The 25,888-nt window shown below is 37.4% G+C and overlaps 1 protein-coding gene across 10 annotated transcripts in view; it reads right to left on the reverse strand.

Annotated features, from left to right (window-relative positions):
- The window catches only part of LOC134587347 (sodium/calcium exchanger 1), a 439,447-nt gene that overhangs the window by 256,494 nt on the left and 157,065 nt on the right, over positions 1-25,888 (reverse strand). For all 10 annotated transcript variants that reach the window (XM_063443659.1, XM_063443655.1, XM_063443658.1 and 7 more), the window contains exon 3: positions 18,193-20,022. In XM_063443659.1, the coding sequence (XP_063299729.1) occupies positions 18,193-19,985 (1,793 nt within the window). In that variant the 5' untranslated portion in view covers positions 19,986-20,022. The remainder of the gene's footprint in view (positions 1-18,192; positions 20,023-25,888) is intronic.

Here is a 25,888-nt window from a genome sequence, read left to right on the forward strand (position 1 = left end):
TTAGCAATAAAACTACCCTCTAATTACATTTTACACAAATGAAAATTTATTGACTAATGTATTCACAAGAAAATTCCAATATTAAAAAAAACTAATATTTTCACTCTTTAGATGCTTAAAGAACATTAAAATGTTCCAGGCTATTGATTTTTAGTTTAAACTTTCCTGTTCCAGGAAAATAAACCACAAGAGAAATAAGGTACCATTCTGGCTTCCTAGACACTGCTATTTTTATATCTGCCTAAAAATGCAACAGTCATGCACAGGGGACAAAGTATGAAGCAATCTATATATTTAATTTTAAAGGGACACTGCAGGCACTGACATTTAAACTACACATTTAAAAACTCATGCAGCTCGATGAAAGGGAATCATATTTACTTTTATGGGGCAATACTGAATTTGCACAAGTGTATTTGCATGCACAGGAGCAAATTAATAAAAGGAACAGGATTGGCTGGGATATACCATCCCACTGTTTATTAGAGAGAAGAACAAAACAGATCTGGGAAGCCGTTGCAAATGTCCATTTTGATGATCCATTCAGGTGTATTCCTAAAACAATCACAAGCCAGACGTGAGACATATAACTGCAGGTTATAGCTAAAGATTGGCAGACCACATCAGGACATCTATATTAATAAATGAGAACACCAAACACGTCCCTGTAGTTACCGGTTCTCCAACAAGCAGAACATTTATTGTATATGTGCTACCAACTGTCCCATTCCTACCATCTGAAGGTTATCCTCATACTAGTCATCGGTATACTAAAAAATATCTCTCCTATTGGACATTCAGCACCACCAGGACTATCATGTATTTAAAAATCAAGGCAAGAAAACCAGTGCTGTATAGCGTGTACACAGAGTGTGGCACACACACGCGCACGCACTCACACTTCCATCCCAATACGTTTATATATTTTCCATTCTCTGTACATTAGACACACAATAATTTATTGTTACTGTATATGTACTGTACTGTTTTGGTAGATGCAAGTTACTAGTGCCCAAAAATAATGGCCATCGTAAATTGTCCCCTGTAATCCGGCAGGCACTATGGATCAGGTGCACAAAAAAAATCTGTTAATGAAGTGTGTTGATGGGCTTTGTTTCTAAGGAAGCCTATGTGAAAATCTCTATATCATCACTGTGTTTATAAAATTATTCACTCCTAAATTAAGTTACAGCAAGACTGAACTGTAAACAGGTGCCACACAAAGACAGAGTGATGGCGAAAATAATTCTGTTAGGCATAAAGGTTCATAAAACAGGCTGTTATCACTTGGCATTGGCTCTCATTTTAAACTGATTTAAATTTAACAGCAATCTATCTATGACCTCCTGGGAATCCATATAGATTTTTGTCCTCCTGCACTGCAAGTTAGAAGGGTACGTAAACAAAAAATTCTGTGCTTATTTGAAACGCTTCTAAAATTTAAAGATAGTTTTTGCTAAACGTTTTACTTTTTCAGAAATCCTATTTTTATATGATTCCGATCAAACTGCTCGAATATCTCACAAAGGAGATTATTCAACATGAGGGCTATTCAACACGATTTCAAAGTGGATGTGAAAGTTTTGAAGAAGATCACCCTCCCAGGATTTTGTATGGGTGACTGAGAAATGTGGGGCTATTCTATCATCTCCTAATCCTTATGTGCTAAATGATGCTGAAGTTATCCTCCTAATCTTCAATGCAGGTTCACTGGGGACTTGGTTCATCTAAAGAGTGGAGAGGTTGGTGTACATTGTCATGTTTTGTTAATATTTTTAAATGTTTTGATGTTGATGTCAAATTATTGAGGTATGTGCGCTTGGGAGTGGTTCCTCCTGATTTACCTGTGGGGCATGAAGTTTAGGGGAAAAGTGGGGGAATCCCGAGTCTCCGGTCAGCTGTTCGTTGTGGCCGGATGTCCCCTGATATCACAGTGTTTGGGGTGTCTGGGCCTGATGGGTTCCACTTGCTTTAGGCCACCTGAATTGCCTGATCGTTGGTAGCTGGGGGGATGCCCTTGTTTTTTGTGGGGTGAACTCCACCGGCTCCTAGGAGGGAGTTGAAAACTTTAAAGGCTCAGGTGGGAGGGGGAAGAAAAATCAAAGTGGGGGGGTGGAAGAGGACTGTGAGAAATGGGAGAGTAGAAAAGGAAGACAAAAGGGGTGGGGGGAGAGGAGGAAAAAGAAAGAAGTAACAAAAAAGGGCTAAAGTAGATAATAAATGGGAAATCAAGAAAAGGTAAAGGAAGTAGAAAAGGGGGAAAAGGAAAGGGAAAAAAAGGAAAAGTTCCTTAAGCTTTTAAGTTTGATGCCCTTCTTTGAGATTCTAAATCCTCAGGCGTTTTCCACGAATGGTACTAAAAAGGGAACAATTTTTACCCTTCACCTTTGTAAATTCTGCATTTTGCATCTAAAGTTAACCCAGAAAATGAAATCAGAAATATGGGCAAAGTTCCCATTCCAAAGGGTCATTTATTCTTAGGTATCAAACAATCAGGTGTTTTTTCTGTTTGAGGACCATTTTGCTTCCCTGTTGGAAGCAATAAGAAGGGATATGGGGAGATAGGAGGGACAGTTTCATTCATGGTCTGGAAGGTTAGGCATCCTTAAAATGAATATCCTTCCTCTCCTACGTATTCCAGACTATTCCCATATCCTTGCCGACAACCTTTTTCAAGTCCTTGTGACAGCTGTTTGTGGGCTTCATATAGGTTCGCAAAAGACCTAGACTCAAATATTGACTATGAAGAAGGTTGTACTATTGCAATGCAGCTCATATTCAGAATAGTGGACTGAACAATAAACCCACCTGTGCCAATCCCACTGAGTGCATTACCATGGCTAAACTCTGCAGATTGCCTGGTAGTTGCTAGACTACACTATTCTTGACGAGCTTCCACTCTGTTTCTGCTGCCACATAACCAGACATTTCCCCTCCGAATGCAAAAACATGTATATACAATTTATAGCATGGCCCCCCTTCATGGGTAGTCTGACCTTCACATCTGATAACACAAGGGCCCCTTCCAGAGTTTAAAATCATGACATGTACAGATGCATCAATGTGGTCAAAGGTTAAGAGGTTAAGTTACCAACAACATCCGAAATTTTTGGTCAAAATCTATAACCTCACTTATTTTGGAGGGAACAGACTTCTCTGTTGATGCTTTGCACATCCCTAGAGAGAACTCCAAATTTGATCTACCAGCTCTATAGCTTGTTGATCTCACCGCCCAAACCAATACTTCTAAACTACACAGCTCAATGGGAGCAACGGGCTGGGGGTCTCCTTCTCTTTGAGCTGGGGGTCTCCTTCTCTTTAGTACAGTGGGAAATGATCTTCATACATGTCCACAATTGCTCGGTATCCTCTAGACAGGCAGAAACTGCATTCAAGCTGGTGTCAGGATGGTATTGAACGTCTGGATTGTTTCCAGGTGTGGAGATAGGTGCTGGAGGTGTTGGTTCGATGAGGGGACTTACACCCATATCTGGTGGTCACGCTCCAATCTAGCCCTTTTTTAGAGGACTATCCAAACAATCATCTCACATGTGTCCAAAAGGGAAATCAAATTTGGACCGACGCTTGCATCACACAGCGTGCACAGCACAACTAAAAAATATAAGCATTCACTTGTGCGCCATTTAGTTAACGCAGCCAAGGCACTGATACTCCTGCACTGGGGGAGTGAGGCTCTGCGGTGAGAGAATACCTGGATAGGGTAAAGGAGACCAGATCTGCAGAGCTAACGGTGGCTTCCTCTCGAGGTAGATTGGACAGAGTGGCTCTGTTATGGTACCCAGGGGAATTTTTTATTAGATTGGATGTCTACAAAGCAATAAATCTAGCTGATACCAACTTAATTCCAAGATGTAGCTTGTGGACAGGTCATACACCCCTCTCTTCAACATAAATGAAGATTAATTCCCATAATACACGCAAATACGCTATAAACAATACTAAACAATGGTGGGTTACACTGATGCTGCCTTGAAACTGCCCTGTCCCTCCTGATCCCTCCCTATCCTGATCCTGAGGTATACCATTACTTTTATTTATTTTTCTCTCTATGCCTAATGTGCTTCTAGAGGGGGTGGGGGGAACACATACACTCATCACTGGATATTCATTTATTTAGGTATATAATGCTCTTTTGTACTTTCGATGTATGATGAATGTTGATAAACATATGCTGTCCTTTTTGGTTTTGAATACGCTTCTTGATGCATCTCAGCTGAGAAGCCTGGAAGACTTTTGACACACAAGTCTCTAGTTTTATTTACAATGTGTATTGTTTGGGCATTGTATTGTTTGCTTCTTGAAAAAAAAAAAAAAAAAAAGTTTGTGTTGCTGACTAAGCACAATGGGAGTTGAAGTCCACAAGTAGCCTGAAGGGTGGCTTTTACCTTTCATTGCTTATGACTTCGTCTTAAAATTATAAGAAAGCAGATTTATATTTCTGTGACCTACATAACACACGGACATGCTTTGGGTCTGTTTCAGGGTATAAATTAATGAAGTGCTGAATTATATCATGCACATCTCTGTAGACTAAACAAGAGCAATATTTATTTATTTAAAAAAAAATACCACCCTCAGGCAATCGAGGTTCTGCTTTCTGCTTTTAAATGAAAATAATTGAAAACCATTTGAAAATAATAGGATAATAATTTTTTTCTTTTCTAAATCAAAAGCCGTGAGCTGAAAAGCTAAAATTATCAGCAGATATCACAAATATGTCTTACTTTTCATCCTAACAAAACAATTGTAGATCACAGACAAAATAAATCTGGAGGTGTTTTTTTTGTTTTTTTTTAATAAAGTTTGAAATACAACTACTATTGTCAGGAGTAAAAATGGAGTAACTGATGGGTATGACTCCAAAATGGCGACTTAAAATGGAGAGCAAAATAGCCATGTTTTGGAAAAAACCTCAAACCCCTAGCTGATATATAATGAGGGACGGCTGTTCAAGCTGTTTTCTCTAAATTCTTTTTTTACTTGGAATTTTTTTGGGGGATCATCTATTACCCTGGTTCACTATCCTTTATACATTTACCATAATCTAATGTTCAGTTAACTCCCACTAAAAATAATCTGAGTACAAGAAAAAAAAAATTCAATATGAATGTGATGGACTGTCTTGGTAAAATGCACTTCAAGCACAAAGCAAGCCGTGGCTCTTATACGAAGTGTAAGAAAAAAAAATCACAAATGCTTTTTTGGGGACAAAATGTTCTGTTCATTTGCTTTAACAACCTCTCTAACCGCTCTGTTATGAGATGCAAGAAAAATTTCCAAACGAGTTGCGTGCCTTCTAAATTGTGCTTTGCACCATGAAATAATTTTTCAAGCTTACCGGCATTCTAAGTGGCCTGCAGTGATCAAAAATTACACAATGTCACCTCATGTTGCAAACAAGGTAAATAACATAAATGACTTTCTATGCAAATTTCACTGGAATTGTATGCATTCATTTACAGATTCCAGTGTGGAATATAAGCAGTAAAAGCTATAAACCATTCCCTGGACAAAAGAATCAAAGGTTTCTACTAGACTAAAAAAAAAGAGTTTCTACTCGATTAAGAAGAAATTACATTTTCACTGTCAGAGGAAATTAACACCTGACCTCCAATGATATATATAAAAAAAAAAATTGAGCTGCCACTTCATGGGCACAAGAGCTCTGAGTTGAGGCGCCAGGTTGGCCCTACTACCTGAATATATATAAATTCACTTTTTATTGTGTGGTTATTAAGAACTAGTACAATTATTTGCTGTAATGTGGAATGACTGGGATTCAAAGTGAACTCAAAGTGAATTTTACATTGTATTTTGCTGCCAGAGCCTTGTTTTACATCCCTGTGGCTATGCTCTCTCCGCACTTTGTCTCCAATTGTTGACCTGTTACCCACCCTTTTAAGCATAAAATCTTTACTTTGAAAGCATATTGGACTGTGTCTATCTCTATTAGACTCCTCAAAAATTTATTTAATCACCATGGTTTAGCAAACAACAATCAGGAGCTGTCAATCAACCCCCATCTCCATCCCAGTATACCAATACTCGGCTCCAGAGAGCAGAAGTGTTGACAGGGGTAGTACTGCCTGCGGCAGTTGTTCCTATATTTTAACATGCCTTAGGCAGCAATAAATTATAATCCTGGGCTGCCTGTCACCATAATACAAATCAAGGAGCAACCAGAGCTGCAGCTCCCATCACATTGTAAATACCACCTTTAAAACTCCAGAGAATCATTTCTTTCCCTTTAAGTTAACATTAGATAGAATGTACCATGAAGTGCCTATAAACTATTTTACTTGTAAGAAAGCACTATGCCATTTTATGAAATGCACAACTCAGAAAAATACCTATATTTGAAGTACAACTAGAAAATGGATTAAAGGATGTGGGACAGTGTTGTCATCTGACTGAGCTGCAATAATGGCTACAAATATTTCCTACCATAGTAAAAAATAAGCACCGCACATATTACTTTATGTCATTTATTTGTAAACAATTAAAATGTCGGTGCAGATGAGGGTTCAAAAATGTTGCTGTTTATAAGACACTAACATCATTATATCGTAGATCAAGGTTTAACACAAGCAAAGTATGGTTAGGGTTAGGGGCAGGAAAAAAGTACAGTTAGGATAAAGAGGGAGTAAAGAATAGGAATGAAGTACAGTTTGGATAAAGAGGGAGTAAAGAATAGGAATGAAGTACAGTTTGGATAAAGAGGGAGTAAAGAGAAGGAATGAAGTACGGTTAGAATAAAGAGGGAGTAAAGAGTAGGAATAAAGTATGGTACGGATAAAGAGGAAGTAAAGAGTAGGAATAAAGCATGGTACGGATAAAGAGGGAGTAAAGAGTAGGAATAAAGTATGGTACGGATAAAGAGGGAGTAAAGAGTAGGAATAAAGCATGGTACGGATAAAGAGGGAGTAAAGAGTAGGAATAAAGTATGGTTAGAATAAAGAGGGAGTAAAGAGTAGGAATAAAGTATGGTACGGATAAAGAGGGAGTAAAGAGTAGGAATAAAGTATGGTACGGATAAAGAGGGAGTAAAGAGTAGGAATAAAGTATGGTACGGATAAAGAGGGAGTAAAGAGTAGGAATAAAGCATGGTACGGATAAAGAGGGAGTAAAGAGTAGGAATAAAGTACGGTTAGAATAAAGAGGGAGTAAAGAGTAGGAATAAAGTATGGTACGGATAAAGAGGGAGTAAAGAGTAGGAATAAAGTATGGTACGGATAAAGAGGGAGTAAAGAGTAGGAATAAAGTATGGTACGGATAAAGAGGGAGTAAAGAGTAGGAATAAAGCATGGTACGGATAAAGAGGGAGTAAAGAGTAGGAATGAAGTATGGCTCGGTTAAAGAGGGAGTAAAGAGTAGGAATAAAGCATGGTACGGATAAAGAGGGAGTAAAGAGTAGGAATAAAGCATGGTACGGATAAAGAGGGAGTAAAGAATAGGAATGAAGTACAGTTTGGATAAAGAGGGAGTAAAGAGTAGGAATGAAGTATGGTTCGGATAAAGAGGGAGTAAAGAGTAGGAATAAAGTATGGTACGGATAAAGAGGGAGTAAAGAGTAGGAATAAAGTATGGTACGGATAAAGAGGGAGTAAAGAGTAGGAATAAAGCATGGTACGGATAAAGAGGGAGTAAAGAGTAGGAATAAAGCATGGTACGGATAAAGAGGGAGTAAAGAGTAGGAATGAAGTATGGCTCGGTTAAAGAGGGAGTAAAGAGTAGGAATAAAGCATGGTACGGATAAAGAGGGAGTAAAGAGTAGGAATAAAGTATGGTTAGGAAAAAGAGGGAGTAAAGAGTAGGAATAAAGTATGGTTAGAATAAAGAGGGAGTAAAGAGTAGGAATAAAGTATGGTTAGAATAAAGAGGGAGTAAAGAGTAGGAATAAAGTATGGTACGGATAAAGAGGGAGTAAAGAGTAGGAATAAAGTATGGTACGGATAAAGAGGGAGTAAAGAGTAGGAATAAAGTATGGTACGGATAAAGAGGGAGTAAAGAGTAGGAATAAAGCATGGTACGGATAAAGAGGGAGTAAAGAGTAGGAATGAAGTATGGCTCGGATAAAGAGGGAGTAAAGAGTAGGAATAAAGCATGGTACGGATAAAGAGGGAGTAAAGAGTAGGAATGAAGTATGGCTCGGTTAAAGAGGGAGTAAAGAGTAGAAATAAAGTATGGTTAGGATAAAGAGGGAGTAAAGAGTAGGAATAAAGTATGGTACGGATAAAGAGGGAGTAAAGAGTAGGAATAAAGTATGGTACGGATAAAGAGGGAGTAAAGAGTAGGAATAAAGTATGGTACGGATAAAGAGGGAGTAAAGAGTAGGAATAAAGCACGGTACGGATAAAGAGGGAGTAAAGAGTAGGAATAAAGTATGGTACGGATAAAGAGGGAGTAAAGAGTAGGAATAAAGTATGGTACGGATAAAGAGGGAGTAAAGAGTAGGAATAAAGCATGGTACGGATAAAGAGGGAGTAAAGAGTAGGAATAAAGCATGGTATGGATAAAGAGGGAGTAAAGAGTAGGAATGAAGTATGGCTCGGATAAAGAGGGAGTAAAGAGTAGGAATAAAGCATGGTACGGATAAAGAGGGAGTAAAGAGTAGGAATGAAGTATGGCTCGGATAAAGAGGGAGTAAAGAGTAGGAATAAAGCATGGTACGGATAAAGAGGGAGTAAAGAGTAGGAATAAAGCATGGTATGGATAAAGAGGGAGTAAAGAGTAGGAATGAAGTATGGTACGGATAAAGAGGGAGTAAAGAGTAGGAATAAAGCATGGTACGGATAAAGAGGGAGTAAAGAGTAGGAATAAAGCATGGTACGGATAAAGAGGGAGTAAAGAGTAGGAATAAAGTATGGTTAGGATAAAGAGGGAGTAAAGAGTAGGAATAAAGTATGGTACGGATAAAGAGGGAGTAAAGAGTAGGAATAAAGAATGGTACGGATAAAGAGGGAGTAAATAGTAGGAATAAAACATGGTACGGATAAAGAGGGAGTAAAGAGTAGGAATAAAGTATGGCTCGGATAAAGAGGGAGTAAAGAGTAGGAATAAAGCACGGTACGGATAAAGAGGGAGTAAAGAGTAGGAATGAAGTATGGTTAGGATAAAGAGGGAGTAAAGAGTAGGAATAAAGTATGGTTAGGAAAAAGAGGGAGTAAAGAGTAGGAATGAAGTACGGTTATGATAAAGAGGCAGTAAAGATTAGGAATAAAGTATGGTTAGGATAAAGAGGCAGTAAAGAGTAGGAATGAAGTACGGTTAGGATAAAGAGGGAGTAAAGAGTAGGAATGAAGTATGGTTAGGATAAAGAGGGAGTAAAGAGTAGGAATGAAGTATGGTTAGGATAAAGAGGCAGTAAAGAGTAGGAATGAAGTATGGTTAGGATAAAGAGGCAGTAAAGAGTAGGAATGAAGTATGGTTAGGATAAAGAGGGAGTAAAGAGTAGGAATGAAGTATGGTTAGGATAAAGAGGGAGTAAAGAGTAGGAATAAAGTATGGTTAGGATAAAGAGGGAGTAAAGAGTAGGAATAAAGTACAGTTAGGATAAAGAGGGAGTAAAGAATAGGAATGAAGTACAGTTTGGATAAAGAGGGAGTAAAGAATAGGAATGAAGTACAGTTTGGATAAAGAGGGAGTAAAGAGTAGGAATGAAGTACGGTTAGAATAAAGAGGGAGTAAAGAGTAGGAATAAAGTATGGTACGGATAAAGAGGGAGTAAAGAGTAGGAATAAAGTACGGTTAGAATAAAGAGGGAGTAAAGAGTAGGAATAAAGTATGGTACGGATAAAGAGGGAGTAAAGAGTAGGAATAAAGTATGGTACGGATAAAGAGGGAGTAAAGAGTAGGAATAAAGTATGGTACGGATAAAGAGGGAGTAAAGAGTAGGAATAAAGCATGGTACCGATAAAGAGGGAGTAAAGAGTAGGAATGAAGTATGGCTCGGTTAAAGAGGGAGTAAAGAGTAGGAATAAAGCATGGTACGGATAAAGAGGGAGTAAAGAGTAGGAATAAAGCATGGTACGGATAAAGAGGGAGTAAAGAATAGGAATGAAGTACAGTTTGGATAAAGAGGGAGTAAAGAGTAGGAATGAAGTATGGTTCGGATAAAGAGGGAGTAAAGAGTAGGAATAAAGTATGGTACGGATAAAGAGGGAGTAAAGAGTAGGAATAAAGTATGGTACGGATAAAGAGGGAGTAAAGAGTGGGAATAAAGCATGGTACGGATAAAGAGGGAGTAAAGAGTAGGAATAAAGCATGGTACGGATAAAGAGGGAGTAAAGAGTAGGAATGAAGTATGGCTCGGTTAAAGAGGGAGTAAAGAGTAGGAATAAAGTGGGGTACGGATAAAGAGGGAGTAAAGAGTAGGAATAAAGTATGGTTAGGATAAAGAGGGAGTAAAGAGTAGGAATAAAGTATGGTTAGAATAAAGAGGGAGTAAAGAGTAGGAATAAAGTATGGTTAGAATAAAGAGGGAGTAAAGAGTAGGAATAAAGTATGGTACGGATAAAGAGGGAGTAAAGAGTAGGAATAAAGTATGGTACGGATAAAGAGGGAGTAAAGAGTAGGAATAAAGTATGGTACGGATAAAGAGGGAGTAAAGAGTAGGAATAAAGCATGGTACGGATAAAGAGGGAGTAAAGAGTAGGAATGAAGTATGGCTCGGTTAAAGAGGGAGTAAAGAGTAGGAATAAAGCATGGTACGGATAAAGAGGGAGTAAAGAGTAGAAATAAAGTATGGTTAGGATAAAGAGGGAGTAAAGAGTAGGAATAAAGTATGGTACGGATAAAGAGGGAGTAAAGAGTAGGAATAAAGTATGGTACGGATAAAGAGGGAGTAAAGAGTAGGAATAAAGTATGGTACGGATAAAGAGGGAGTAAAGAGTAGGAATAAAGCACGGTACGGATAAAGAGGGAGTAAAGAGTAGGAATAAAGTATGGTACGGATAAAGAGGGAGTAAAGAGTAGGAATAAAGTATGGTACGGATAAAGAGGGAGTAAAGAGTAGGAATAAAGCATGGTACGGATAAAGAGGGAGTAAAGAGTAGGAATAAAGCATGGTATGGATAAAGAGGGAGTAAAGAGTAGGAATGAAGTATGGCTCGGATAAAGAGGGAGTAAAGAGTAGGAATAAAGCATGGTACGGATAAAGAGGGAGTAAAGAGTAGGAATGAAGTATGGCTCGGATAAAGAGGGAGTAAAGAGTAGGAATAAAGCATGGTACGGATAAAGAGGGAGTAAAGAGTAGGAATAAAGCATGGTATGGATAAAGAGGGAGTAAAGAGTAGGAATGAAGTATGGTACGGATAAAGAGGGAGTAAAGAGTAGGAATAAAGCATGGTACGGATAAAGAGGGAGTAAAGAGTAGGAATAAAGCATGGTACGGATAAAGAGGGAGTAAAGAGTAGGAATAAAGTATGGTTAGGATAAAGAGGGAGTAAAGAGTAGGAATAAAGTATGGTACGGATAAAGAGGGAGTAAAGAGTAGGAATAAAGAATGGTACAGATAAAGAGGGAGTAAATAGTAGGAATAAAACATGGTACGGATAAAGAGGGAGTAAAGAGTAGGAATAAAGTATGGCTCGGATAAAGAGGGAGTAAAGAGTAGGAATAAAGCACGGTACGGATAAAGAGGGAGTAAAGAGTAGGAATGAAGTATGGTTAGGATAAAGAGGGAGTAAAGAGTAGGAATAAAGTATGGTTAGGAAAAAGAGGGAGTAAAGAGTAGGAATGAAGTACGGTTATGATAAAGAGGCAGTAAAGATTAGGAATAAAGTATGGTTAGGATAAAGAGGCAGTAAAGAGTAGGAATGAAGTACGGTTAGGATAAAGAGGGAGTAAAGAGTAGGAATGAAGTATGGTTAGGATAAAGAGGGAGTAAAGAGTAGGAATGAAGTATGGTTAGGATAAAGAGGCAGTAAAGAGTAGGAATGAAGTATGGTTAGGATAAAGAGGCAGTAAAGAGTAGGAATGAAGTATGGTTAGGATAAAGAGGGAGTAAAGAGTAGGAATGAAGTATGGTTAGGATAAAGAGGGAGTAAAGAGTAGGAATAAAGTATGGTTAGGATAAAGAGGGAGTAAAGAGTAGGAATAAAGTACAGTTAGGATAAAGAAGGAGTAAAGAGTAGGAATAAAGTATGGTTAGCATAAAGAGGGAGTAAAGAATAGGAATGAAGTACGGTTAGGATAAAGAGGGATTAAAGAGTAGGAATGAAGTACGGTTAGGATAAAGAGGGAGTAAAGAGTAGGAATAAAGTATGGTACGGATAAAGAGGGAGTAAAGAGTAGGAATGAAATACGGATAGGATAAAGAGGGAGTTTAGGATTAGAATGTGTCTAGAGTTAAAGGCAGGGTCGGCCTTAGGGGTGTGCGAGCTGTGCGGCCGCACAGAGCGCCATGGGAGCAGGGGGCCCCATTCGGCCACCACTGCTCACACATGGCCGACCGGGATTATAAAAAACCAACAACAAAAATAATTTAAAAATATTGCGGCGGGGGTGGGGCTTCCCGTGCTGCGGGGCTGGAGCTTCCTGTGTGGCAGAGGCGGAGCTTCCCATGATGTTGGGCGGAGCTTCCTGTGTGGAAGAGGAGGAGCTAAACATGCCAGGTAACTGCTGCAGGGGAAGCAGGAAGGAGTCCCTGCTTCCCAAACAATCAGTCTCCAACTATGTGTTATTGTCTGCCTGTGTGTGGCTGTCTGTCTGTGTGTTTGACTGTCTGTCTGTGTCGATGTGACTGTCTGCCTCTGTGTGTGTGTGGCTGTGTGTATGTGTGTGGCTGTCTGTGTGTGACTGCCTGCGTGTGTGTGTGGCTGTCTGTGTGTGTGGCTGTCTTCTGTGTGTGTGTGACTGTCTGCCTGTGTGTGTGTCTGTGTGTATGATTGTCTGCCTGTGTGTGTGTATATGACTGTCTGCCTGTGTGTGTGTGTGTGTGTGTGTGTGTGTGACTGTCTGCCTGTGTGTATGTGGCTGTCTATCTGTGTGTTTGACTGTCTGCCTGTGTGTGTCTATGTGACTGTCTGCCTCTGTGTGTGTGTGTGTGTGTGTGGCTGTGTGTATGTGTGTGGCTGTCTGTGTGTGTGGCTGTCTGTGTGTGTGGCTGTCTGCCTGTTTGACTGTCTGCCTTTGTGTGTGTCTGTGTGTTTGACTGTCTGCCTGCCTGTGTGTGTGTGTGTGTGTGTGTGTATGTGTGAGACTGTCTGACAGTGTGACTGTCTGCCTCTGTGTGTGTGTATGACTGTCTGCCTGTGTGTATGTGTGACTGTCTGCCTGTGTGTGTGGCTGTCTGCCTGTGTGTGTGTGTGACTGCCTGCCTCTGCATTTGTGTGGATGTCTTCCTGTGTGTTAGGCTGCCTCTGTGTGGCTGTGTGTGTGTGTGTGGCTGTGTGTATGTGTGTGGCTGTCTGCCTGTAATTGTGTGTGAGTGTGTTTATCTGCCTGTAACTGTGTATGTGTGTTACGGCCTGTACCTGTATGTTTTTGCCTGAATCTATGTATGTGACTATCTACCTGCGACTGAGTGCATGTGGTGGATTTGACAGTGTATATGTATAACTGTGTGCATCTGACTGTGGGACTGTGTGCACATAACTCTGCAAAAATATACACCTGCATTCACACATAGGCTTAAAATATATTTTTTTTCACCTGAACTAAATACCCATCACACACAGCCAATAAACACAGCATAAATATCACATACAACCAATAGGTGCATATCACACACAGTTAATACACCCATTACAAATATCACACACAGCCAACACATAGCATGCATATCACACACAGTCATCACATCTATCACATACACAGACAACACAAACATTACATCATATTATAGTGAATGTGTTACAGTGGAGCTCTGGTATATAAAATGCACATACTCTGTGTTTTATAGTTAGGGAGCTCGATGATACACTAATAGACACATTACTTAGAGTTGTATTGTTGTGTAGTGTATGATCTTGTCACAGAGCTCCACATTACTGGGAGTTTTATTGTTGTGGAGCTCTGTGATAAATGGAGAAGTAGCGCATTACTACAATTTTTTATTCCAAAGAGGTCAAGGTAAATAACCACTCACCACAAAACCACTCAGTATTATGTGACATACTTAGTCTGCTCCTCTGTAATGTAGGGGAGGCAGTCTGGCACTTCTGGCCTGCACTTCTGTTGGCTGCAGACCATAAGTAGCTGTCTTCCTAGCTCGGGATAATCAGAGGGCTGCCGCAGATTACCACAGGACACTGCAAGTCCCTGAGCTTGCGAGACAGTTAAACATGGTCTGTACCCAGTGGAGGTAGACCAGATTCAGATCAGCATGCCCCTCTCCCAACTAGGTAACACCAGGAAAGGAGGAATTAAAAAAAAAATTAAAATCATTATTAATTTAATAAATCCCCTACACAATCACTACACTCCTATACACACACACTATACATGGATGATGGGGCGCGGGGGGCACTGTGAAGATGTTTCGCACAGGGCGCCTAAAGGCCTAAGGCATGAATTAAAAAACTCCCTCTTTATCCTAATTAAAGAATTACTCCAACTAAAAAAAACAATACTTGAACACTGTTAACACGTGTGTGTGAAAGCATGTGATAGCTTCTTTCTTAAAATTGTGAATGGAGTTGTTTTTAGGCAACAATACCAATTCGTTTATCTGATGATATGGAATTGGCAAGAGGCTACACAATATACTAAACTCTTGTTGAAAGTAATGACTGCATTCATGCAGTAACTGCAAAGGTGAGTATCTTTTTTCTTTGATTTTTTTTTTTTTTAAAGTATGACCATTACAGTTTGCTATTTTCCCAATTTTAGATCTCTAGTTAGTTTAGCATTTATAATTACAGTGGACCATCGTCCCAAAAGTCCATCAGTGCATTTTCCATGATTTCAAAGAGCTTATCTGATGTGGAGTCTAGAATAAAATAATTCAGTTAAATTGTAATCTTGTTTCAACCTTGCTACATTTTAGGTTTAAACAGACCATTGTAAATACTTCTGTCGGTGTGCAAGAAAATCTGCACACAGTGTCGCGCATGTATATTTACCTACTTTGATTCAGGTCATATTGACTAATTTTCTTTCCTGAAGATCTATCACCAGTTTCTGAAAGTAGTTCTAGCAAAGCCCCTAAAAATATTTTGTGATATGTGAATGCACACACTATTTCTGAATCTAAGGTATTGTTCACTTTGGCAATAAATTGTATTTTACCCAAATGTTAGTCCTCAGTGCGAACGCCATGGCCAGAAGCAGAAATCAGTTGAATTTGTTCAACCAAAAAAACAAAGGAAAACCTGATAGGAATTACAAATCCTCATTTTCAAAGAGTGACACATCCAAGAAAAACGATTTATCCGCTGAATCTGCACTCTTCCATAACACTTCAAGAGTGTCAGCGTTCCCATCTGGTTTCTATCAGATAAGTGAAAGGCTGCTACTGGGATTAGACAAAAGGAGTATTTTTAGAAGAGCAGCAATTTCTTGAACCATTAATAAGGGCAAACTATTCCCACTATATAATTATGTTGCACAGTCACCAGACAGTTCAAGTATTGAAATGTGAACCCACACTGGTCAGAACTTATCTATATCCACATGGCCGTGCTGGTGTCATAATCCATGTTTTACATATACACATATTAAATCAATTTTCTAGGGCTCCTGACAACATTATCTACTGTACTGGTACCAGGCCATTAGCAATACTTATAATACAATGCTATTCACTAACTATGAAATGTCCAAATGGCAAAACTGAAACTAAATTAGCTCATCTGGAGCAATTCTCCAAATATTTAGCCTCAGTTATAGCATTTGGATTTAATTCTGTAATAATAATAATAATAATAACAATAATAACAAAGTATTTAACCAGGAAAGGTACATTCAGATTACTCTGGTTTCCAAATATATCCTGTGCGTGTTACTTTTGATCAACATCCAGGAGATGTTACTATTACCCAATTCAATGGTACTCATTTTATCTACTTCGGAAAGATGAATGGCTGAGTCAACCCAGCTGGGAATTGAATCTGGCACCCCCAAGGGTTGACTATATAACCAGATTTTTAACATACATTTTGGGATTGCATTTTTTACATGTTTTTATTTTTAATTTTTTAAACTGTGCATTTTGATTTGTTTCAAAATATAAGGGAACTCTCATGAACCGCTTCCCCAAGCAGTGTATTCCTCCCCACTGATGTCATGGGCTTTATTGCCATGATATTTTACTTCTGATAGGCGTGTGTCACTCCATTCTTATCTACCTCCAACATGAGCAGGATGCATATCACAAAAACTAGAGCACCCGCACTGCAAGTTGCAGTAACAGAGAAATAGAATCACTCGAAAAGTGGGTGAAGGACCATGTTTGTGAACAGTTTTAACCTAAAATCTATTAATTAGCAAGTACTGCTCTTAACACATGGTATATATTAATTTGTATGCGGTACAATTTAATGTTAGGTGTGCGCACAATGACAGGGATACTTTAACAAAATCATCAGTTGCATGTGCTTTGAAATTTTTAATCTGTTGTTTTTTAAAAGATATTTGATATAAATAAAAACGTCTATCTTATCTTTACCTGTAGAACTAAACATATGGGCTAGTCCCTCCCCCCACAATATTATTAGTTGACCCCACAGCTGGTATCTAGTATAATTTGCTCCAAAGGTGCAATGTCTGGCAACTAATAAAAACCTGTACGAGATGGGACTCTAGGGATAACTAACATTTGATTCTAACTAACAATTATGTTAGTAGACTTTTAGCAGATTTTTTCAATAGCACTAAAATATGCATTGGGCAAGTATAGTATTTCTTACACATAAAGATAAAAAAAGAAAGAAACACATAGTACAGTGGAATTGGAAAAACTATACATAATGATTGTTTTCTATGGGTGTAACGATTTAAGCTAAATTGTAATTAATTGAAAAAATGTACAAGGCAGCTGTTTACCGTTTATTAACTACAGAATGTGTTTTAATGAATTTCTATTGTTAACCTGTCACTAATACATTGTTTACGACAGATGTGTGGCAAAGAAAGAACAATTCACACATTGTGCTACCAGAATTACTCCATGATTATATCATTAGAAAACCAGTACTCCAATTCACACCAGATCACATATGAAGATTAACTAGTTTCTGCCACAACGATTCATTGGTACATGATTGATTGTGGCACTATCAGATTGCATGGAACTGGATGGTTCCGAGACCAGGGTAGACAACTGCAATCTGATACCTGCTTTGTTTGTTTGTAACTCCCAGAGTTCTGTAATGGCAGAGAATTAAGGTAGTTGGACACAATAAATATATATAGATTGAGGTAGCTATGCCAGTTCAGATGTCAGAATAACTGGGCTACTGCAGTATGATATTGATACTTTTTAATGGACTAATGATGTATATTTAAGCTGCATTTTGTCTCTTCTTCAATATCGCTTCTGACCTGGACAAGAGAGTAAACTCTCCCATGCTGGCCATCTCATTTATATTTGTCCAAAAATACTGCAACACTCATGTTATTTTGTTATCTCCCTACCTATCCATCTATCTATCTATCTATCTATCCATCCATCCAGACATCTATCAATAAGCAGCAAAACATTGAAACTCCTAGGACAAAAGAAGAAACTTAACTGTTATTTAAGCCAAAAGTTTCCATTTAACAAAAAACATTAATCAAAATATAAAATAAATAAAAGTTATATTTATTTGACAAAAAGAAGTCCTAGGAGTGCCACCGTTTTGCCTCTTGTATAATGCCTGACTAAGTCGAGCACCAGGCATTACATACATGCAAGTTCTAGTGTGTAGGTCCATAGCTGAATTATATATGATATATATATATATATGCTCATTTTACCTTCTGGTCCAAAGATCTGAAAGCATATTTTTTTAAGTGAATGTATAAATAGATAAACCACATTATTGATTATATTTAAAATATATAATGCTGTAATTAAAACATGTAACTTATATAGTTTCATTTACAAAGCTATAAGGAGAAAATAACAATGCAAGAATGGTTATTTTCCCAATCTGAAAAAGAAATGTTAGCAATGAGGACTTTATTCTGTTAAGAAGCACTCACAATTGTGTTTATTTTGATTAAGAAAAAAAAAATAGTACTTACACAATCTCATCATTCTGGAACTCCAACTGGCCACATGTGTCTTCAAAATCTTCTCCTCCACCTCTGGCTGTACCTTCAACAGTTTTATAGGGTACAATAACAGTTCCTCGAGCTCCGGATGTTCTTAGTACTTTAACTTCCATGGTACCAACACTCTCACTTACATGTGTTACTTGCTCTTCAAAAGTGAAGATGCCAGCATGGTCATCATCAAATATGGTAACTGTTGTTGTAAAAGGTGACCCTAGGCATGCAACAGATGCAATATGGTTGGAGTCAAGATTCAATTCTGTGGTTTCTGAATTCACTCGAACATTGCTAAGATGGACGAGAAAGTTTTCATCTTCTTCAAAGATATCATCATCAATAATGCCAACTCGAATTTCCTTCTGCGTTTCGCCTGGCTTAAAAACAACAGTCCCTTCAGTGAACTCATAATCTGAACCAGCATTGGCAGTGCCATCTTCTGTTCTGAAGTCCACAAACACTGTATTGGTCAGATCACCTCCACGTCGAACAATGGTTAGGGCCACTGTGCCACAGTTCTCTAAACACTGGTAAGTACCTTGGTCAAAAAATATTTTGCTGACAGGGTCATTTTCAATGATTTCATGATTCACCTCATGCATGCTGACTGCTTTTCGTGCTTGATCTGCTGCATGCCTCTTCAGTATATTGCCAGCACCAGTCATCAAGCGAGTGGCTTGAATTCGATAAAATGCCCTACTCTTTTGCTGTTGACTCAAGACTTGATAGTTAGCAAGCTCTATAAGTTGTTCCATTTCTTTGTCAGGGTGTTTTTGTTTCAGCTCCTTCAAGATTCTAGCCATATCTCTTCTTGCTTCATCATCATCTTGATCTTTCTCATCTACTTCAAGGACTAATGAACCATCGAGAAAGTGCTCTGTATGGGAATTAAGAACTTTTCCATCCATTTCAATATCTGCCTTGGATTGAGGTCTATCTCCCTCTGTTTCAATTATCATTCCCCTTTGCTTTCCAGCTCTGTACCTTTTATAAACATATTTGTAAAACAAGAGCCTTCTATCTGCTATCCAAGCAAACATGACGCAAATTGGAAAGAAAAAGAAGGTAAGTAAGCTTTCCCAGACCTCGACAACACCAGGTGAAAAAACAGATAAGATAATATACAACCAAGTATATGCAAAAATGCTCCAGGCTGCAGTAACAAAGAACACTCGCAAATGTTTTATCCTCCTTGTTTCCCCATCAGGTACCACGTAAACACAAAGTGCAATGATGATGAACATATTAAAAGCAGCACTTCCTACAATGGTACTAGGGCCGAGGTCTCCAGCTTGAAAATTGTGCCCACAAACTTCAATTACAGATAGTAGAATTTCAGGAGCAGATGATCCAAGAGCCATGAGTGTCAGATTGGAAACAGTCTCATTCCATACTCTAACTGTTGCCTTTGTTGTTTCGCCATTGGGCTTCTTGATAGTGATTTCCTTTTCCTGAGAAGTTATGACTTCAATGGAGGACATGAATCTATCAGCTATAATAGATACTCCTAAGAACATGTAGACCATTGCAACAAAATATACTGTAGCTCTAGCTATTTTGTCACCAAAAGCAGGGTTCTGTGGTCTCCAAATAGGTAAAATGACACCCTCCTTGCAATAGTAGGTGCCAGTACATGGATCTGTATGGTTTGAAGGGTCATCTGGTGAGATTTCACCATGGATTGTTACGACATTATAGAGAATAGGCACAAGGATAAGGAGGTGGACTCCAGCCGGGAAGGAACTTGATCTACCCAGTCCAAACATGATGGCTCAACAGATGATCTTCTGAACTTCTTTCAATCTACAAAAAAAATGTCAGTAGAAAATGTTATTCTTTTACCATGAATTTAGAAGAGTTAAAAACTGTCATAACTCTGGGTACATGTAAAATCTTTTATCTGAATAAACCTCTTAAAGATATGAGCTTTTTTTTTGCAAACAAAGAAAATTCCTCTTTATATAACAACTTTAAACAATGTAATATAGCTAAAAACATATAAACTTAAATGAAGGCTGTACATTTCTGTCCCAGTGACTAATTGTTTAATCAACTTGATGCCATATACTCGTCCATAAAATGTTGTCATAAAAAAAGAACAGTTGATGCCAGATTCAAAGAAATTCCTTTGTAATTTTTTTCTTTATGGCTCTACATTTAAATAAAGACTTGTAATGACAAAACAGCTAGCTGGGCATTAATGGAAATACAATCCACAATATTTATCCGACTTGTGTAAAAATTTATTTTGGCAGGTTTATTCGAATCAAATCCCGTTTAATCCATAGCTGAATAAATTAATTTACCCAAGATTAATCTGTAGAGTCTACTTTAATGAATAAGACTCCACAGGTAAATACAAGATTGATAAATGTATTCAGGTGTGGTTTAAAAGGAGTTTGATTTGAACAAAACAGCCAAAACTAATTTTTGCAAGAAGACATTTGTTAGTCACATGGCGAAATATGAGAAAGAACTGATATGGGACAGGGACATATGTGCCTGTCCCTGTAAATGTATTTTATCCATCTAATCAATGGCATTTAACCAGCACAGACATATTACGTGGGAAAAGATGTTATAAAATATATAAATGTAAAATAAAAAAAGCAAGTGACTTTTTCCTTTATATAATTCTTCAAGTAAATAGGTTTGTGTATTTTTAATGTGTTTAGCAAGATATACCCTATAATTCCATAACTGATCACTAAAGTCAATGGAATAAACAAAGCCCTCACCCTAGGTATTGAACTAGAAAAGTTTGGAATGGCATGGTGAGATTTGTATGACAAGTATTTGTATGAAAAAACAGGGAGAATAAAACATATTAAATTGACCAAAGTGTAAAAAGTTAAATATTTTACATGGGAATCTGCACTGGAGAGGGACAATTTAGGCACTTCACACACTCTAGATTTGGATTTGTTAATAACTTTGTCCAATACATAATATGATGCTGTTTTTGGTTGGTTTTCTATGTTTCTTTGTTGCCATTTCTTCAATGCCCCAAAACACACTATGGTTTTGAAATATCAGCTCCCTTGTCAGTGCAACCCATTAAGCTTGGCTTGTTAGGGATGTCCTGCATATAAATATCCATCAGGGCACTCTACACCTATTGTTCATTATCACATTGATATATCTGCATTTTATTTGCCGTTTTATATCCTTGTAGTAAAATTGTATATGTAGAAAATAAGGTGCTATTTATATTTAAAAAAAATAGTACATATACAAATATAGTAAAAATTATAGAAATAGGAATACAAATCTTAAGAAAGAAATAGAATGGGTGTGGGATAGTAATATTTTATATATGTTGTGTTTATTTTGTTGTCTACATAGTAACTTTAATTGAGTTATGATAATGCCCCAGGTTCAGTAGTACTCTGGTTGAGAAATAGATTGAGCCAACTGTAAAATTATTTACATGGAAATTCAATATGCCAAACTCAGCGGTACAAATTCATGATAATAAATTTTGTTATAAATAATTCCATAATCGGGATAATACATTGCTATATAAGGCTTGCTATTTATTGTTTGACATACAGAATAATCATAAATTGATAAGAAAACACCACAAATATTGTGTTCTTGAATTTATCATGGAAAATATACATAAATAAATATGAATATATAACGCTATATCAGAGTACAAAACAGAAATAATTAGTATTAGATACTAATAAAGAAAAAAGAGGGATGGAACAGTGCTATCCAAACTGATCACAACGGGGAGGGAGAGGCTGCACACCTGAGAGGAAGGGTAACCCTCAAAACCCTTCAAATACTGGAAAAACAGAAAACAACAAGTACAGGGGGCGCCAAGAACAAAATGAATAAATAAAATAAATAATAGGAAAAAAAAATACCAGGGAAACAGGCAAATTAAAGTCTCTACTTCACAGGTATATTCTTAAGAAATGCTCAAGACATCTTGGGTCAAATCCTCATCAGCATATATGAAAGAAAAAAGCACACATAGGGGACCAATGGTGCAGTAACTTAAAGGAGTATGGCCACAGAAATCACTGAGGTTATGAAATGCCAACTCACATTTATGGGAGCTATAACTAGCTCAAGTTACAGCATACAGTGGTATTTAAACTCCCCACATGTAGGATAGTCCTCTGACGATATTTTCAGTGCAGGTCATATGAAATAAAAACACAAGAGAAGGCCCATAGTGCTCTCTATATTAAAAAAGTGCTGGATAAAATAGGAGATGTACTTACAATACAGAGCAGACAAACCGCTCTGTGTAATGCGCCTGGGTGGAACAATCCCCACCATGGATTCTTTGGATGGTATAAAAGCTTCAGATGTTAGGATATGCCAGGTAAAGAATAAGGATAAATATAAAAGTATTTAAAATTAAAGAGACTAACCAAAATATTAGGTAGTCAGAAAAAATACTTTTATTTAGATTAAAACACAACGCGTTTCGCCACAAGGGGCTTCTTCAAGTGTATTAGATACTAACAGACCAAATCTCATAAAATGGCCAGTAACACTAAAACCATTATATTGTTTTGGATGAACCTTTTGATTTTAAAGCTAAACAAGAGTCCTCAGTAGCCCCATTCTATCTGTGATGCTTGGGCAAAAGAGGCATTAGCCTGAGCTCCAAAGAGTGATGATGATAGTAAAGAGTGTCAGCTGACTGCTTTCAACCTATCACAGCCGCCATTGCTGGTATGAAAGATGGAAGTGTATAATCTCTGCCTTATCCATACATCAGTTATGGCTTGGGTTGTGGGTGGCCAGGGACCTTCATTAAGTGTTGATTTTAAAATAAAATAAGTGTGGGTACAGTGTCAGGTGGCTACAAACACTATAACCTATTCAAAGAAATGAAATAGTTATAGAACCAAGTGTCCCTTTAAGAAAACCTAGTAGTTCTACAAAAAAAGAGTTATGCTTATAAACATTAACCCCTTAAGGACAAATGTCATGATTCCCTTTTATTCCAGAGGTTTGGTCCTTAAGGGGTTAACAGGGCTATCCACTAATGTGAGAATTTCCTGGACTTCGAAGTGAATTCATAGTGAATTAAATTTAAGGATAAAATTGCCCAATTGGAAACATTTCCAAGTCAGTTATACATCCAGTGCAGCTACTTTGGCCTTAAGTTTGAAATTAATTTTAAATTCTCGACAATTCTCTAGTGAATAACCCTGTAACAGTTTTTCCTGTCATAAATAAAACAATTCCATCTCTGTGTACAGAGGTCACTTAATAATAGGAGACATGTAATCACAGGTGAAATGATATCTGAATTCCAAAATAAAGACCAAAGAAGCCCAGGAAGACAAATTATCCAATCCATCCATTTTTCCGACTCGGCAACCTGACCTACACTTTGGAATTTGGGTGTCAATATACCACAATTCTGTGTTTAAAGAAATAATCATCAAGAGTTCCTATAACACTAAAATATCTGATTATTTCCGTTGCTGTTTTTCTGAATCGTAGTTATCAATTTTCAGAGTCATGCATTTATTTGATTTAATTTGTTTAATATGAACATAAGTGTTCATATTATTATGTTTACACAGCCTTGACGGTGACTTCGTAGGCTATGTCCAAGCCTACAGCTAGAAGGAATCAGACAAGAAGAAAACAAGATCATGGCATAGAGAAGTAAATTAATTTTCTCTAAAGTCAAGTTCCACAAATTCTGTCAGATCCAATCCATGAAGGTATAGGAAGGATGGCTTGTGAAAGCTTTAATTCAGGTGTGGCAAAAGACAAGAATAGAATACGGACATGACCCAGAAATGTCTCCTTGGAAAAATAGTCAGGTAATAAATTATATTTAGTATCTAATACACCCACAGCTTCACCTAGAAAACAACACGCACAGTAATTACTAATATGACAACTCCCTATCGTCCAATTACTAAGAACTGTGCGTGCAATATCTAAACTTGCCAACTGTCCTGGGTTTCTAACTGCAGTCTTTAGTTTCAGTTTCTATGACAATACCATAGATTTTTCCATATACCCATTAGCTTTATATTTCCATTCTAAGTGGCACACTGTGGTTATTTAATAAACATAACCAAATCAGCACAGTTGGAGACTATTACATCTATTTTGCCATGATACCAAGCTTAGTTTACATTTTAGTTCACTGACTAATGAATAATCCACATTGAGCATCAATTACAAAACACAGAATTCTTATGAAATAAATCTCAATTGCAAAACTGACGATAAAATAATCAAAATTATTCGATCGGTGAGATTTGTTTTTTTCAGATCAGCTATTTTATCTTCAGTTTTGCAATTTGGATATGATCTTCTAAGACTTTAGAAGATAATCAATCTCGCATTGTGTTCTTTCTATTAAAAAGTTACATAATAACAAGCAATTACTTTTGTCATTATGGAAGTGGTCATCTGCACATGGTAAAAGGATACCTGGACTAAGAATGACCAATTGTTTTTTAGTGCTTTACACATCCTACTAAAAGCAAGCTTTTCTAAAACCCTGCTATGTGACCTCTCAAGATACCGCAAACACTTATATGGACAGCGGGAAGAATAGCTTCACCTATGATCTATTTCATTGTGTATGTGAGCTTATAACTGCAGTGATTTTTGCAAATTGCTTCAGTTATGAAATGTCCTATAGAGGGAGGCAAGAAAGGAGATCTCCATTCACCGTGACCTAACAAAACAGTGAATCAACATAAAGAGAGGTGTAAGGATTGGTTTGGATCAGTTACTAATAACTAACATTCATCTGTAGCTACCTAACCAAGTCTAAGACTGCCATGGCCATTCAGACCTTCTTACCCTACAGCAGCTTATATATATCCTTACATAAACACAAACATCCCTGTCCCAACCTTTTATCTCTGACATTGTACTGTGTGATATAATGCTTAAGTTGTTAACCTTGTTATTATTTTATGGTATACTTTTCACCCCATTGCATGTGGGTGCAAAAAATAAATAAAACATAAAAAAAAATAACGTTCATGTCGGTCCAATGAATAAGTTGTGTTTTTTTTTTAATAGTTACTTATTAGTGAATACTTTGACTATCTGCCAACTTGAAGCATCCAATTTAAAAACACATGTCATAAAATTTTCTTTCTAAAGACAACTGATAAGAAAGATTTTGAGGAATATAAAAATAACTGAATGAAGTGAAATTATGTTGAAGCATTACACAATCTTGGCACTAGTCCAGGACTGCTAGTCACCATAGCGACCTAATACCTGGTATCTGTCAAGTCCCAATCTTCTATGATGAATGAAAACTATTTAATAACTAAATATTTCCCTATGCCAGATCACTTCTAGTCTGTAGTCAACTGACACATTGAAATGACACCGATATTCTGAAAGGTCTTGTACCAAAAAAGCAGAAAAAATCTTGACAGTTTCTCAGGTAGATGCTTTAAATATTTAAAACTACTGATGAAAAAATTAAATACCAGATCTCGTTTGCTTTTTTTGGTTGGTTGGTTGGTTGGTTGATTGGTTTGTTTTTTATAACTTAATTTCTGCTTTAACTGCCTAGGAAATTAAGTACTTTAAAAAAAGTAGCTGTTGAGAAGGAGGGGTTACAGTTAAGAGAAATTTATTTAGTTTTATTGAGTTTTTGTTCATATACAATAAATAATTTCTATGTAACTCTTATGGATTGGGT

The sequence above is a fragment of the Pelobates fuscus genome, chromosome 2 (assembly GCF_036172605.1).
Source record: "Pelobates fuscus isolate aPelFus1 chromosome 2, aPelFus1.pri, whole genome shotgun sequence".
NCBI lineage: Eukaryota > Metazoa > Chordata > Amphibia > Anura > Pelobatidae > Pelobates > Pelobates fuscus.